The sequence below is a fragment of the Volvox carteri genome (genome assembly GCF_000143455.1).
Source record: "Volvox carteri f. nagariensis unplaced genomic scaffold VOLCAscaffold_1, whole genome shotgun sequence".
In the NCBI taxonomy this organism is placed as follows: Eukaryota; Viridiplantae; Chlorophyta; class Chlorophyceae; order Chlamydomonadales; family Volvocaceae; genus Volvox; species Volvox carteri.
The window spans coordinates 2503099-2517323 of NW_003307545.1; the positions used below are offsets into that span (position 1 = coordinate 2503099).

Sequence of the window (14225 nt, forward strand, 5' to 3'; positions counted from 1 at the left end):
CCGCGAGAGAGAAGAGACGTGCGTCATTGGAGGCATGACACCACGAGGCATACAAAACTCAGTTCCACTGCAAGCCGCGAGGGAGCTGATGTGGGGAAGACCTACGTCCACAACCAAATCTTTAAAAAGCACGGCGACGAAGTCAGCCGCTATCAGTCCAGAGACGGCGACGAAAAGTCGTAGACAGCTGCAAAACGTGCGTCGAAGGCGGCGCGTGCCTGGAAAAATGGACATAATTTGCGTTCCCGAACTCCCCAAAAACTCCCGATGCAGATGCCCATGAATCCAAGAGTCCACACATTTGCCCATGTGACAGATAGCAGAGCCTGCATAACCTCAAAAGACACCGTATCGTACCGCAAACATCTAGTCAAAACTGCACAGCAAAGCTAGCCACCACTGCACGATCTGGCGCGCGACACGGTGCAGTGGGATCTTCGAAATCACAGAAAGCGGGAACTTCTTCCTGCAGTTTCCAACCATGTACGTACACTTGATGACCTCGAAAGCACACCAGCTACGCCTATCCGGCGCTCAAGCACAGGACGCTCCTGTTAGGCCTGTCATCTCGTGCATACATAACCTACATGCACCCGACATGAGTCACAGTCCCCTGAGCCAATGCTGCCCACAGGTACCATAGCCCTGCCTCTACTGGCAACGACATCCCCCCAGACGTCGCATGTATGCGCTCTTGACCACCATCTATTTATGCCACGGGGCCAAATTGAACGGCACCACGTTCTCTTAATTAAAATCACTGAGATCTAGCATGTGGTGTGAACGAGTGTCCCCATTGCCAAGTCCTCTACGCCGAAAAACAGCTGCACATCAGTCTTCATACAGAATCGCAAGTGTACATGCGCTCCTCTCTATACCCCGTGCCTGCTCGCTCGGTTCTCTTCTATACGACAAGTACGACAAATACGCCCCGTGACACGTGAAACCCTAAGTCTTGACCTCGCCGTCGAAGCCCACCCAACCAGCAAGCTTGAAGACGTGGTAGAAGGGTTTTTTCTCAATCTTGCTGCACCAGTTCCAGGCACTCGTCAAGCGCCCATCAATACACGAGCCGGCGTCGAAAAAGTTGTCAGCGCCGCTGCCGTCGAAGGCGTGCCTGCAGAAGTCCACCAAAATCGCCTTGCGGCACTGCTCTACTCCGCCTGCGTGGCGAATGTAATAGCGGGGCCATAGCAGTTCGCCACTTAGGCCAGATGCATATTCCGTAACAGCTTGTGCAATACCATTCATCAACCATAACCCATCAGCACAAACCATGCTGTGGCGCGGGAGATGTCGAACCGATGATCCGGCACGGATAGCGAAACACGCATAGCCAGGGCAGCTCGGGAAAGAGCCCGACCAGCCTCATAACCAACGCCTCGAAGCTCACCAAAAGTCGCGTCGATATACATGCGCAGATGGGGATCCCGGTAGAGCTTTGGAATTTCCTCCAGCACGCTCACCACAGGGTTGAGGATCCGCGGCACCTGTACAGGTCAACGAACGACGGCAAACGAACACGACGGGATCCAACGAGCTTGCCTGTTTCCCATGTCAGGAAGGAGCCTTATCCGCCGACTCATAAAGCTTGCCTTGGGCCCCCGACCCTCGGCCCCACGCCACAGCCCAACTGAGACTCAACAGAAGCACATCAAGGGCAGGTCCCGTTCCCGTGCACAACGACAAGTAGGGAAAGGTATTGGCGCCAGTAAAGCATAGCCAAACATAGTGCTCACTCCAAGGCAGCAACGGAGCACCCACAAATGGCCGGCCGGAGCCTCCTCTTATCCGCAAGCCCACTCAGTCACACCTATTTACACACCTGCAGTTCACCCGCCCTATAGGCCAGGCACAACCCACCCTCACCCACCTGTGTATACTTGTCAATGAACATGAGGGCGTTAGGCACGTTGTGGTCGCCCAGGTGGACCACAGACGACCCCACCCAGGAGCCGATGCGGGATTGCACCCTGCAGGCGTGCAGCACCGTCGCGAGCGCGGGTAGGTGGGTAAAGGGGATGCCGGAAGCAGACAGGACCCAAACAGTCCGCGTCGTGCTGTAAGTGCCTCAGTACTGCCTTACAGCGTCGTTTAATATATATTTTTTATAAGGCGTCACATACATCATCGCTCAACCGCGCACACAAACGTACCGGCTGAGGATTTGCTGCATGGATCGCCCGACCTGCGGCGCCGACTGGACGCGGTTCAGCCCCTGGCCCGTGTCGCACAGCCGATAGCTGTTGCCCTCTCGCAGCATGTCGGACTCGGCGAGGTACCACAGCTTAAACATTTCAGTCGAAATTTCCCGCCACAGCGTCAGCGATTGCAGCACGTAGTGGTATTGCCGCTCGTGGTTATGGGTGAGCCGCGCCCCATCGCGGCCACCTTGGATTGCGAGCGAGTAGCCCGGCTCATGGGTGTCGGACTTGAAGTACCGGTGGAAAAAGTGGATGAATCGATCGATTGGGTCACCTGCACGGCAGACAAAGGGTTCTCAAGGCAATATGCTGACCGCGCATCCATGCAAGCTCATAACGGCCAAGCATACAAGCCTAGCAAAGAAGCTCCAGGAAATAGAAACACCAATCGCAAGGGGAACTGTGGGAACAGCAACTTGTAGGTCCTGATATCACCCTCAGCAGACCGTGGCTCATGGACAATATTTATCAGTTAAACAGATCCAGCAGCGACAACATACACGGACCATTTTTGACCACATGACAGAAAGTTGTGAATTCCATGAGGATTCTAGCATGGCTATTGGATTGAGCCCGGAGAGCCAAACGACCCGTGCATTGACGACTGGGCAGTTGCAGTGGCACAGGGTTCCCCGTATCTACAGGACTTACGATTGAACAAGAGGTATGAATTATTGTCCGAGATGGAATAGATACAGAGCAGGATTTCCTCCTCGCTCAGGCGCGCTGTGCGGTACCGCCGACTGAGCGCCTCTCGCGCCTTCTCCTTGATCTTTATGTCCCGCTGCACTTCGTGGCGTGGCCGCTCCCCTACAAGGCATTGCACCAAGGGTGCACATTTACAAGACGCTATGACGGGACAATTGCAAGTTGCTAGGAAGTCAAGGCGGTGAACTGTATCAAATGTGAAAACGATATCATCTCTAGACCACCCCACAACTTCGTGCGCCTGCCCAGCACAAATCATAGCATTGATCCAGGAATACGAAACGAACAGCGTCGCGCCATACGCATATCGCATGGGGAAGCGGCAGTCCCATGCACGAGCCGCTCGCCTACCTGCAACAATCTCAGCCGTGGCAGTGTGCATGAGCGGGTCATCCAGCATGGCGAGACCGCCACGCTCCTCCAGGAAGCTTGACACGGTGCGTAGCTTTCGAACGCATTGGAATTCGAGTAGCTCCTGAATGGCGGGCTCGGCGCTGTCCATGAGCAGGTACATCAGCTTGCCATACTCGCTGCGCATCTTATCAGGGTTCAATATCTTGTAACGCCGCCCAAGCTCAAAGATGTCCTGGCGGGAGCATACTGAAACTCGGTCGACCGCCGATCTCAAAATTGGCAGCGCTACCAGGACGAAGGGGCTCTCAAAGAGGGTTACACGAACAACTGTCCTCATGCACAGTTGTTCCGGCACCTTGAAGATCCGGCGGTGGCCCGAATGAACAACGGTGTGTTCAACCCTCCATTACGTGCGACCAACTGTGAACTCACCCCCTCACACCACGGTAATTGCTCAAGGCCTAACTTGCAACCTCGCCCATGACGAAGCTCACTGTTCCGATAGTCCACAATCCAAACCAGGCACCAAGTAGGACCAGCAATCTCGTTATCATTGCCGCCCCTCTTTAAGCTACCACGGCTTTCAGTTGCCTTTCAGCTTTTACTTTTTCGTTATTGGTCTGTACTGTCTCCAGCCTCGCAGCCCAAGCCAGCTGTACAAAAACCAAATGTCGCATGTCACACGGACCTAGCCGCGTACCTGAAAAAACTCCGCGTTGTCAGCGAAATTCCGATCTCGAATAAGGTCTTGGCCCTTTCGGTAGTCGGTGGCCACCAAAAGGCCAGAAAGGATCGCGCACAGATCCTGCACGGACACGTTGTCAACGCAAGGACGTAGCACTTGACATGAGAAATGCCTTTTCGGGCAGCTGGGGAACGGCTATCCGCAAGCCACCATGACTTCGGTGAACATCACTAATAGGTTTGCAGACCACTTGTGCGAGGGGTATCCCGAACGTTGCCGTCGCTATACTGCTCGCAGGCCTGGTGGGATCGCCTCTCAGATAGCGCAAAGCAGGCCGTACACTACTTTTCCATAGCTTACTTCCACGTACCCGAATTTGTGCGTGAATGCGCTGATTTTTGCTCCGCCATGTAAGGATGTCCACCTGCGATTCAAACGTGCTTCGATTTGGTAACGCACAGTCTTTGCAGCGATTGACGAGCCTTATCCTTTCCGCCGTCAGTTGAGATCCGCAGACCTTCCCGACCCACATGGGAAGGAAAACTGAAACTGCATAGCACAAGCTATGCAAAAAACTCAAGTGGCTTCATGGTGCATGCGCAGACCCAAGTCCAGCAACATGAAAAACGTCATGTTGGCAATCATCCATCTGACACCCTTGCCCGCTAAGTCACGCCTAGTAAGTTCGCCTAATCGACATCACCTACCTTGTCCGTATACTCGCTAACGTTGAGAGCAGACTCCAGTAAGCGAAGCAGCTTCCGCTCATCGTGGCTAAGCCGCAATGGTATGTACCGTGCGCGCTCTGCAAAGCTCGTGCTGGGCATTCCGGCTGATTGGGAGCTGATGGTTCCACGCATTGGTTCCGCTGAGTCGTCCTCCTGCGACAGAAACACATCCAGCATGCAGCCAAGACCTGGATACTAACTCGGATACTAACCAACTGTGCCTTTGCTCACTGCACCCACCCACTTGCGTACGAAGAATTGCCACATGCAATTGGCGATTACCCACCTCCTCCGGGGCCGTTTCGCCGCTGGCCTCACTGCTCGACGCCGAGCCGTCCCGCACGCGCTTCATATCGACGTCGTTATGCAGGTCAGCCTACGCCGAATGCATTAAAAAAAGATCGTGTAAGACCAACTTACAAGAACGGCCTGGCAAACCCAAATGCATGTGTAATCCCTGCGGACCTGCGCACTCGAGCGCTTCAAGGTCGCGAGGTCACTAGCCTGCTGTGCAGCGAAGGCGCGTGCCTCGGTGGCCGCATCGGCAAGCTTCTCCAGTAAGCTGTTAAACATGTGGGCGATTTGCTGGAAGTCCGCGGCCGTGCTTCCAGGCTGCTGAAGGAGCTGCGCAAGGGCCTCCTTAAGGCGCTCCGCCTCCTGCAAAGAGCACAGCCAAGGACCCGTGAACAGCATAAACTGCGCACATAAGCAGTGTCACACCCTGCACGTGTAGCACGGAAGGTGGACAGGCGATCCCGCCAGGTCTCCCAAGCTCTGCCGTACACCGAGTATACGGCTTGCAGTTTCTTGGACAATACCAGCCATATTGTACACCGTTTTGACTGCCCCAAAGCACTCACAGAGCTACCCATGTCAGGCCTCATCAGACCTTCGTTAAAAAGGATGCCGACGTCTACCAACACTACCCGTTTCTAAGGTGTTACCTCCACATAATTAACCGAGAAGCATAATACATGCTCAAACGCTCTCTTGCACGCATAGCACCATCGCCAAACCGGACAGACCGTGAACATACCTGAACCAAACCAGCAGAGTCCTCCTCTTTTTGTGCCGCATATTCTGCTAGTTGCTCTTGCGCCACGCGTAGTCGATTTGCACAGTCTTGGGCTTCGGCCTCAGCTTTGAGACGGGCAATGTGCTCCTCTGTTAAGGGGCGTGGCGGCCCAAAAGTTACCAGATAAATGTCACCCACGTTCAATTCCAAATATGCAGGCCCAAAATGTGAAACTGCCGTTTCAATCAAGTATCTAGGGCTCACCATACGAGGAGGCGCCAGCATCCGTCCCATTAGCGGCAGCCTGTGGCTCCTGCTCGTTTTTTTCATCCAAAACTGCACCAAGCTTCGCAGAGTTCATGCCTGAACGCTGGTTTTGCGCCGCACAAAAGGTTGCCGCTCGAAACAAAGAGCCAAACAACTTGAACATCACAACCTAAGCATCAGTCCAATGTCTTGCTTTTAAGTATGCTGTCTCCGTCAAATTTCCCCACTCTTAAAAGGAATAGCCATACACGGTAAACTGTATGGAACACTACCTTGTATTTTGCTGTGACCCGCTGAGAGCGTTGTAACTGTAGGTTACACGTAACAAATGCTGCCGGGGTCAGAAATATATCTCGTCCTCTTTAGGAAACTAAAAGTCCCAGACTGCATCCTATCTTGAGTTTTTCCTGTGAGGACTGCCGTACAACTACATTTTTTTTGGAAGCTAACCATGGAAGCCCAGACACATTCATGTCATGAGGGCTTCAGATGTCATCACAAGCACTGTGGATGACAGGACCTTTCCTGATTTAGCCGTCATGGTGGAGGCCTTGATCGGTCAATTCCAGCATAACGACCCTGTTGTTTTGGATATGGCGGGAAGGTTGAATTCTTGAGCTGCTGACTGCGTCCTCCCCACTCAGCTTTGAGCATTGAAAGTACATGAAGTGTATCGCAAGCATGGAATTTCAAGTTGTCAGTAAACTTTGACCAACCGGCGAAAATGGACCGGCTACTGGACATCCTAACGGGCTTAGTTCCACTACCACCTACTCGCTTTGTGGGGCATGAGGGTTATATTGATGATGAGATGTGGCTGCGCTTGCTTGAGGCCTTACAGCATAACAAGGAGGCTGTCGGCGTACGCTTGCGAGGTCAGTACGATCGCAACATGCCCCGCATAGCTTACGGAGCTATAGGGGAAAATCCTCGCTAACGCATTGCGTATCCTAGGTTGTGGGCTCGACTGCACACGCGCCACCCAACTAGCAGCATCCATGACAACAAATGCAAAGCTCGAGGTGCTTGAACTTCCAGGTTCGGATGCGGCTCGGGGGCCGGGGGGCGTTAATGCACAATAACTGGCGCCATGGGGTTCCTGTGGGGGTATTCTCCCAATGCCGAGTAGCGGCTTACGAAGACCCACGGGTGACGAGACCTTAATGACCAGCGCCCCATTGCCGGCCCTGAACACACAACAGATAACACCATTAATGAGCGAGGGGTGCAGGCTCTGGTGGGCACCCTGAGGCTTAGCAACTTTACCCTGAAGAGCATAGATCTGTCAGGTAAGGGATCTGCCCAGTGCCAGGGTCAGACTGTCGGGTTTGTCAAGGTGTCCATCATGCACTTCCTGCTTTCCAGGGACGGCAGGGTTGCTGTATCTATGTCACCAGGCTTTTGCAATTGTACATCGATTTCCACGCCACCACATGTGCCAAGCGCTAAGCACGTCGCCATCATTTGGGTCCTTGCAGGCAACCCTTGCTGCGGGAGCGCTGCACATGCATTGCAGGAGCTTGATGCATTGTTAAAGCGCAATCGTGTGATTAAGAAGCTGCCAAAGACGCCCGCCGTCGGAAGCAGCCACATGGTGGGAGCAGGCCGGTCAGCAAACTGCACACCCACAAATGTCCTGCCTACGCCACAGATGGCTCATGCGTTGCTAGCAGCAACATCAGGTACGTCTTCCATCCACACGCTAGGAGGGCGCGAGCAGCTTACGCATAACGCTGTCCAGCACTATTTCCCTAGGCCTTTTGGAGGATCACCGCCGATGGTCAACTCACCTCCAAGTGAATCCGTTCCTCCGACCTCGTGGGATTGCAGGTCTGACTGCTCAGGGGATTTCCATTGAGTTGGAGCAGCGGTTACAGCACCTAGAGGAGGCGGAGGCGACCATACGCAGTGAGCTTGAGCACGTTCGAAGGTAACAGAGCAGTCCTGCGGTATCTGTTCCAGTGGGTTTGGCAGCAGGATTTTTGGCACTCCGACAGGCTGCCTGAATCATGCACGCGCTGCTTTTCGCGGCAGGCTAGGCAGCGTGTCCTTGTCATTCATGTTTTCGCTGCCTCTGCGGGCGGTGCTCTTTGTCTCCCGCAGTTTCAGCTCGCAATCCGAGGTATGGCAGAAGAAAATCGACGCGGCTGGCCAGCAGATCGCGGCGATTCTGTCTCTCGTTGACAGCCGCAACCTGACTTTGGAGGCGCGGCTGCAGACGATGGAGCACTGGAGGGCGATCGCAGAACAGGCTTGGGCGGGCCAGTCCAAGGTAGTTACGGAGTTTTCGTGGTACCCCATGTTTTGCAGGTTTACCCTGCCTCAACCTAGGCCGTGTAGACGAACTGCGTAGCAAGTGCCAAGTGATGTAGAGCCGGCGTTCGCCACGTTAGCGCTAAATTTGGCGTTGCTTAACAGTACTGTGTTGTGCGCGGTTCACAGCAGACAGCCCGCCTCGTTATCGGGACACCGTTAAGAGCGATGGCGGCTTTTCCCGTTTCCCTTGGGTATGCAGGTGCTGGAGGACATGGCGACGCAACTTCACAGCCTCATGCATCGAGTCAATATCCTTGAAGGACAGCGGGGTTGTGCAGACGCGACGGGTGGCAGGACCAGCAGCATTGCTATGAGCGTCCGGTCATCCGCGGGCCAGGCGGCGGCGCTGGCTTCGCCAGTACAATCGCCGAGCGCCGCCGTGCTGTTGCAGGAAATGGCAGCGCTGCGAGAGCGGCTGGCGAAGCTGGAGGCTGCATCAATGGATTATGCACATGAAGCAGAAAGGTCGGGGAAGCGGCCCAAGGCCACGGCGGAGGAAGAGCAGTCGCAACAGCAGCAGCCCGAACTGCGGCAAGACGTCGGCAATGGAACTATATCGGATGGGCCGGGAGCAGCCGCCATTGGAGGTGAGTGGTGTATGCCGGTCGCGTTATGTGGTTCTCGTTGTGCGTTCTAGTTTCGTTGCCTGCCAGCTTCGGGGGCGAGGTGATGCACACATGCCCATGAATGCGCTGTGTGACTGACGGTGCTTCTCGTGAAACGCAACGGGATGCTTACCATGGGTTACATCATCCGACGTGCTGTAAACGCAGGTTGTACTGCTGCTGATGGTAGTAATGAAGAGGATGGCGGCTCCGCCGCCGCCAAGCCGCAGTACCCGCAGCAACGCCGCCAGAACGTCATGCCCGCAACTTGCCAGCTCGCCGATGCTGCCCGCAGCATAGCAGCTGATCACAAAGTACAGCTGACGCGCAGTGAGTTCGTATCGGAGCTTTCCTCCCTCGACAACCTCTCACCTGCGCTTCGCAACCAGGACCCTGGAGAGGATGTATCCGGCGTCACTGTTGCTGCTGCTGCTGCTGCCAGCCTAAGCCCCTCGCCTGCGGGTGAGCACGCGGCCAAAAGGCACTGCAGCAGTGTCGATGGCGGCATTGGCTGTAGCGGGCAAGAGCAACAGCCGGGGCCCACCTTCAAGACCATGGAAAACCTCCAGGTCAGGCGAATGGTGGATGTCCAGCCGCTGCAGGTGCCAAACAGCCCCATCTTGTGGCACGTCAACAAGTTTGCGGTGAGCCCCGGCTCCTGTGTCATGACACCCACTCAGGAGCATGTTCCGGCACCCGCCTTTGCTTGTGCGGAAGGCAAACTGATGCCTCTGTCCCCGGCAGCCACAGCCGCGGCGCCTTCTAGCCACGGCAGTCATGGCAGCGCAGCGGGCAGCCATGGCGTGGCAGAGGACGCGGCCTGCACTGGCTTCGTCATGTATGCAGCAGCACAGCGGCTGCGTGACGGCGGGGTTGCACTTGCTGCTGGGAATGCAGCACAACGGTACGCGCCTGCAGAAGGACCCGACCCACGGGACTCTGTGGACTTTTCCACCCACCTCCGGGTCGCTGTGCCGGGTACCGGCCGGGCAGCGCGCGGCCGGGCGAAAGACGAAGACAATGACACTGACGAGGATGCGCTCCACAGGGCGCATGCTGCAGAGACCGCAGACACCCCAGGACGGATCGGGGCGGCACCGGGCTCGCCCGGCACGCCCAAAGGAAGCACCTTTTCAGTCGATGTGGAGACGGTGTCGCTGTCTGTAGCCATGGCCGGAAGCGCCGCGCGGCCGCGTGCGCCTGCTGCCGCTGACACAACCGCTGACACGCCGCCGCTGACTTGCGCGGGCAGCACCAAGGTTCCCGGCGAGCCGGAGGCTGATTGGGCGGACGGGTGTCCCGTGGATCGCAAGGATAGCCAGCCGACGGTACCTGCTGGTTGCTTTGCCGAGCCGGGCTGGGCAGCCCTGGCTGCTGGCAGCAGCGGCCAGGGCGCCGCGCAACAGGCATCAAGCCCAGGCTCGAAGGAGGCGACGAGCGATGAGGGGGCCGTAACATTGCAGGGGACTGCGGCCGGGATGAAGGTGCAGGCCCCGGACACCTTGGATACGCCAGCGGTGTCCGTCCGGCAATGGGCAGCGTCGACGTCTGCAGTAACACCGGTGGCTGTGGCAGCCTCTGCCCTTGCATCAGTCGGCAGCCTAACGCCGACCTCCAAGCCGTGCCCGTCCGCCAGCCCGTCACCGCCGGCCGCCACTGCCTCCACCGCCGCAGTACGGCCGGGCCAGCAGCACCAAGCCTCGCCCCCACCACCGGCGCTGGCTGCTGCCGCGGCACGGCGTTCCAGCGCCACAGTGCGGACGTCCCGCCCCGCATCGGACGTGCAACGAAGCATCACCGAATCCAAGACGGCAGCTGGTTGCTGCGAAGGGCACGTCAGCGGGAACCGTCCATCCCACGCACCTCATCACCAGCAGCAGGTCGGCACGGCGGCACCAGCCGCACAACCGGGGTTGACTAGGCCGCGAGACGTGGCGGTCTGTGAGAGGGAGAGGGAGCTTGGCGGGCGTGTGGACTCGGCGGCCCGGCCCAGCAGCTCCAGTATCGCTGCCGGGCGTGAGCTGGCATCACAACACTCATCTGACGACGTCACAAGCGCGGCGACCGTTGCCGGCGCAGGGCCCGTCCTGAAAGGGGCTGTTCATGCGCTGTCAACTCGCGGCGGTGCGGCTTCTTGCGCTGCATCAGGCGGCCACCAAGCGCCTCATCATGGCGGCAGCAGCGCTGCAGGGACGTCTGGGGGACATGCAACAGGGATTTGGCTGTCCGGGCGGACAGGCGTGCAGGGGCATTCTAACAGGTAAAGGCCCGGGCCCGGGTAACGAAACGGTGGTGGCACCGGAAATGAGGCTGACCAAATTAGGAGAATAATGTACATTGTGGGATGGTGGTGTTGAGCACTGAACACTCTAATTTGACACGTAAGTCCTCACACCGCCAGGGTGCACGACTGCGGCAAGTCACTGTCGGTAAGTGTCGATGTGCTGGGGGGTTTTATACCTTGGCAGAGTGCCAGCGGGTTTGGCCTGATGTGTCCCCAGCTATGCATTCCTCTTTCCAAGGCCGCCGCGGTTCATGGTGGTGTGGTGTTATTCGCAGGAGCGTGGCGTCTCGTGTGGACACCGGCGGTGCTGGCGCATCAGGTATGTGTTCTTCTTCACCAACCCATTTCCGCACCCGATGCAATGAGTGTGTGGCTGGCTGGCTGGTTGGCGTACACCATGGCCAGGCGTTTTATATCTCTGTGCGGCTTGCAGGTGGCTGAAATTGAAAGCCAGCAACAGCCGGAGAGTTGTACTATTCCATGTTATCCCCGGGCATTTTTACGGGCGGGATTAATGAATTGATGGATTGTTGTTGAGTCCATGAAAATGGAATCCGGGAGGATCCAGTTGGCGAGAAGGACTAAATCTCCGCTCCTGGTGGTGGTGGTGGTGGTGATAGTAGAAGTAGTCGTGTGGCCCGACTTGCCCCTGACCCAGATGATTCCTGCACCTCTGTCGCGACGCATGAAGCGGCCAATGGGTATAACCCCCCCCGCCCCGCCCCGCAGCCATGCATCAACGGTTACTGCCATACCGTGACATCTCCCTCAATCTGCTCACGGTCCCAATCCAAATGCCACATGCGTCAACTTTGCTTTCCATCGCAGCGCCGGCCAAGCCTGGCGGAAGTACCGCGCCCGCTGCCCATCGGACATCGAAGCCCGTCAGTACCAACCCGCACCGCCCAAACAACAGCGCCAACGCCGGCGGCACTGGAGGCGGCGGAAGCACCAACGCCAGCGGCGCCACGTCCGCAAGCACAACATTCACAGTGACCCGTGGTGCCTCTTCAGGCTCAGGGACTGCGCCATTGGCAACAATGTCGATGCCAACCACACACGACCACCCGTTGCGGCACCTCCCAGGCCAACGCCACCAGAGGAGGACCGAAGGGGGGACGTCTATGGAGCTGGCAGCGCACGCGGTAACAGTACCGGCCCCTCCCCAGCCTCCCGAAAACGAAGGCTCCCAAGGTTATTATGCCCAGTTACTGGGGCATGTGACAGTGGCTCCTGCACCACAGCTGAGGGGCGAGGCTGTCGCCCGGACAGCGGCACCCCAGGATGCAGATGGTGGCGGTAGTACTCGTGCTAATGGTGGGAGTACCGTGTGGCACGATGTGCAGTTACCGCGAGAGCTGAGCAAGGAGCACTCAGTTTGTAGTGTTGACACCGGTGGGGAAGGAGGACTTCCAGGCCCACAGCACGGTCATCTGCACGGTGCAGCAGCGGAGGGCGCCGGCGTGCCACAGCAGCACCTCCATCAGCCGCAGCACAGCAGCAGGGGTTATCGGCCTGGCGGTGCAGTTTACCGAACGCTTGTACAAGGCACGGCGGTCAATGTCGTGTGCCCGCAGGCCAAGGGCGGGCTGGCGCGGACGTCGGCCCGCACCGTCACTAGTGTGGCAGGGGCGACGAAGAGGTGGATGTGAGAGGACTTGAATATCCCGGTTTTGACACCACCCGGACTTGCGGTATGCGACAGCTGAGGTCGAGGGGAGGATTTATATCTGTCTTTCACAGCCTACGAACGAACGCTGTGGATCATCGGACCGTGGGCCACCTGTTCGGTGTGGTCAAAAGTATGGGCTTCTGGATAAGGAGTAAGCAGAACTGTTTGCTCTGTTTGACCACAACGGAAGGGCGACCGGCGCGTGTGGCGGGGATAGGATATGAGCGTCGGGATATGAGGTCGGTCGGGACCTGAGCGGCCGGTTTGGCGTCACGGTTTCATTCGTACATGATACGACGTGGACGGACGGTGTTGGAAGCCGGTTGTGCTGTGCTTGTTTTGGTGACTGTGCTGTGTACCTTAAGGTTTTAGGGATGTGGTGATAGCATATGTTAAAAACTAGTCCATGAACTGAGACAACGCATCTTAGAACGCTGGCGCCAGTCGTGTTGCGGAAGTGTGAGAAAGCTTCTGCGTTTGTTGGTGCCGCCTTCGGCGGGGCGCGCTGCCTCACATGGCACAGACGCGCGCCAATGTCGCGCAATAAAGCTCCTGGGATGCAAGATGCTGCTTTTACAATGGGGCAGGAGGGGCGTGTGTGTGTTACCAGCCCTCTTGCCCCCTGGTAGCCCCCTGTCCAGGCATCATGCTTCGCCCCCTTTCGTTTTCTTCTTAGGGCTGCTGCCGGCTCGGCATCGGCGTCAGGGTGCCAGAAAGGGCATCTTTTTCTCGTCAGAGATCCGGGGCCGGCGGGGGGAGCGCTCAGTTCCGGACAGGGGAGATCACCGGATCTGGACAGAGTGGCGCAGTCCGCAGGCCCCTCGGTCCGCTCACCACCCGTTCCACCTCTGGATTTGCTCGCCAGAAGATTTATTCCTTTATGCCATCGTTGGCTACCTAAGCATGAAAGAAACCCAGCGCCAGGGCGAAGCGTGTTCGGCGGGTCCCCGCCCCGTAGGGTTGACCATGTCCGTCGGTCAGTCCAAACAGAATATCTCGCCAAACTGTGTCGCAATACTAGTAGCCCTGTACATCTCCCCTATTTTACAGGATTATTCTTCTGGCTGACAAAGGTCTCTGCGTATAAATAAATCCTAAAGGCTTCATTAAACAGAAATTCGGGCATCGAGCATTTGCTGCGACCATTTTTCCGCAACCAATCATTGCGAACTACTTGCCGGGCCGGGAACCTTTGCGTTATGCTTATGGCTAGCAGTTCGCAAATTTATGCAACAATTAGCTACTACGCAGGACGTTTGAGCAGGCGCACTCAACAACAATGCTGCTGCGGCGCCCTGGCTTTGCCAACACCCCCTTAGGCGATGAAATCCATAGCACACATTGAACGCCTTGCATCCGACCCCTTCGTGCGGTTCAACTGCCTCCC

The 14225-nt window shown here is 57.0% G+C and overlaps 2 protein-coding genes across 2 annotated transcripts; one reads left to right on the top strand and one right to left on the bottom strand.

Annotated features, from left to right (window-relative positions):
- Positions 1–948: 948 nt before the first annotated feature.
- Positions 949–6124, bottom strand: VOLCADRAFT_115699 (uncharacterized protein; the record flags this gene model as incomplete). Its single annotated transcript, XM_002946081.1, has 12 exons — positions 949–1163; positions 1394–1490; positions 1874–1973; positions 2157–2478; positions 2856–3014; positions 3264–3498; positions 3967–4071; positions 4659–4832; positions 4966–5055; positions 5145–5336; positions 5716–5843; positions 5959–6124. 12 exons carry the CDS (start codon positions 6122–6124, stop codon positions 949–951), a joined length of 1983 nt encoding a protein of 660 aa, XP_002946127.1.
- A 561-nt stretch (positions 6125–6685) lies between these two features.
- VOLCADRAFT_102745 (uncharacterized protein) lies at positions 6686–12818 on the top strand (the record flags this gene model as incomplete). Its single annotated transcript, XM_002945729.1, has 12 exons — positions 6686–6836; positions 7164–7250; positions 7440–7555; positions 7613–7643; positions 7792–7891; positions 8065–8233; positions 8477–8864; positions 9051–10762; positions 11031–11142; positions 11284–11311; positions 11442–11485; positions 11896–12818. The coding sequence occupies 12 exons, from the start codon at positions 6686–6688 to the stop codon at positions 12816–12818; spliced, it is 3861 nt and encodes a 1286-aa protein (XP_002945775.1).
- Between the last annotated feature and the right edge of the window lie 1407 nt (positions 12819–14225).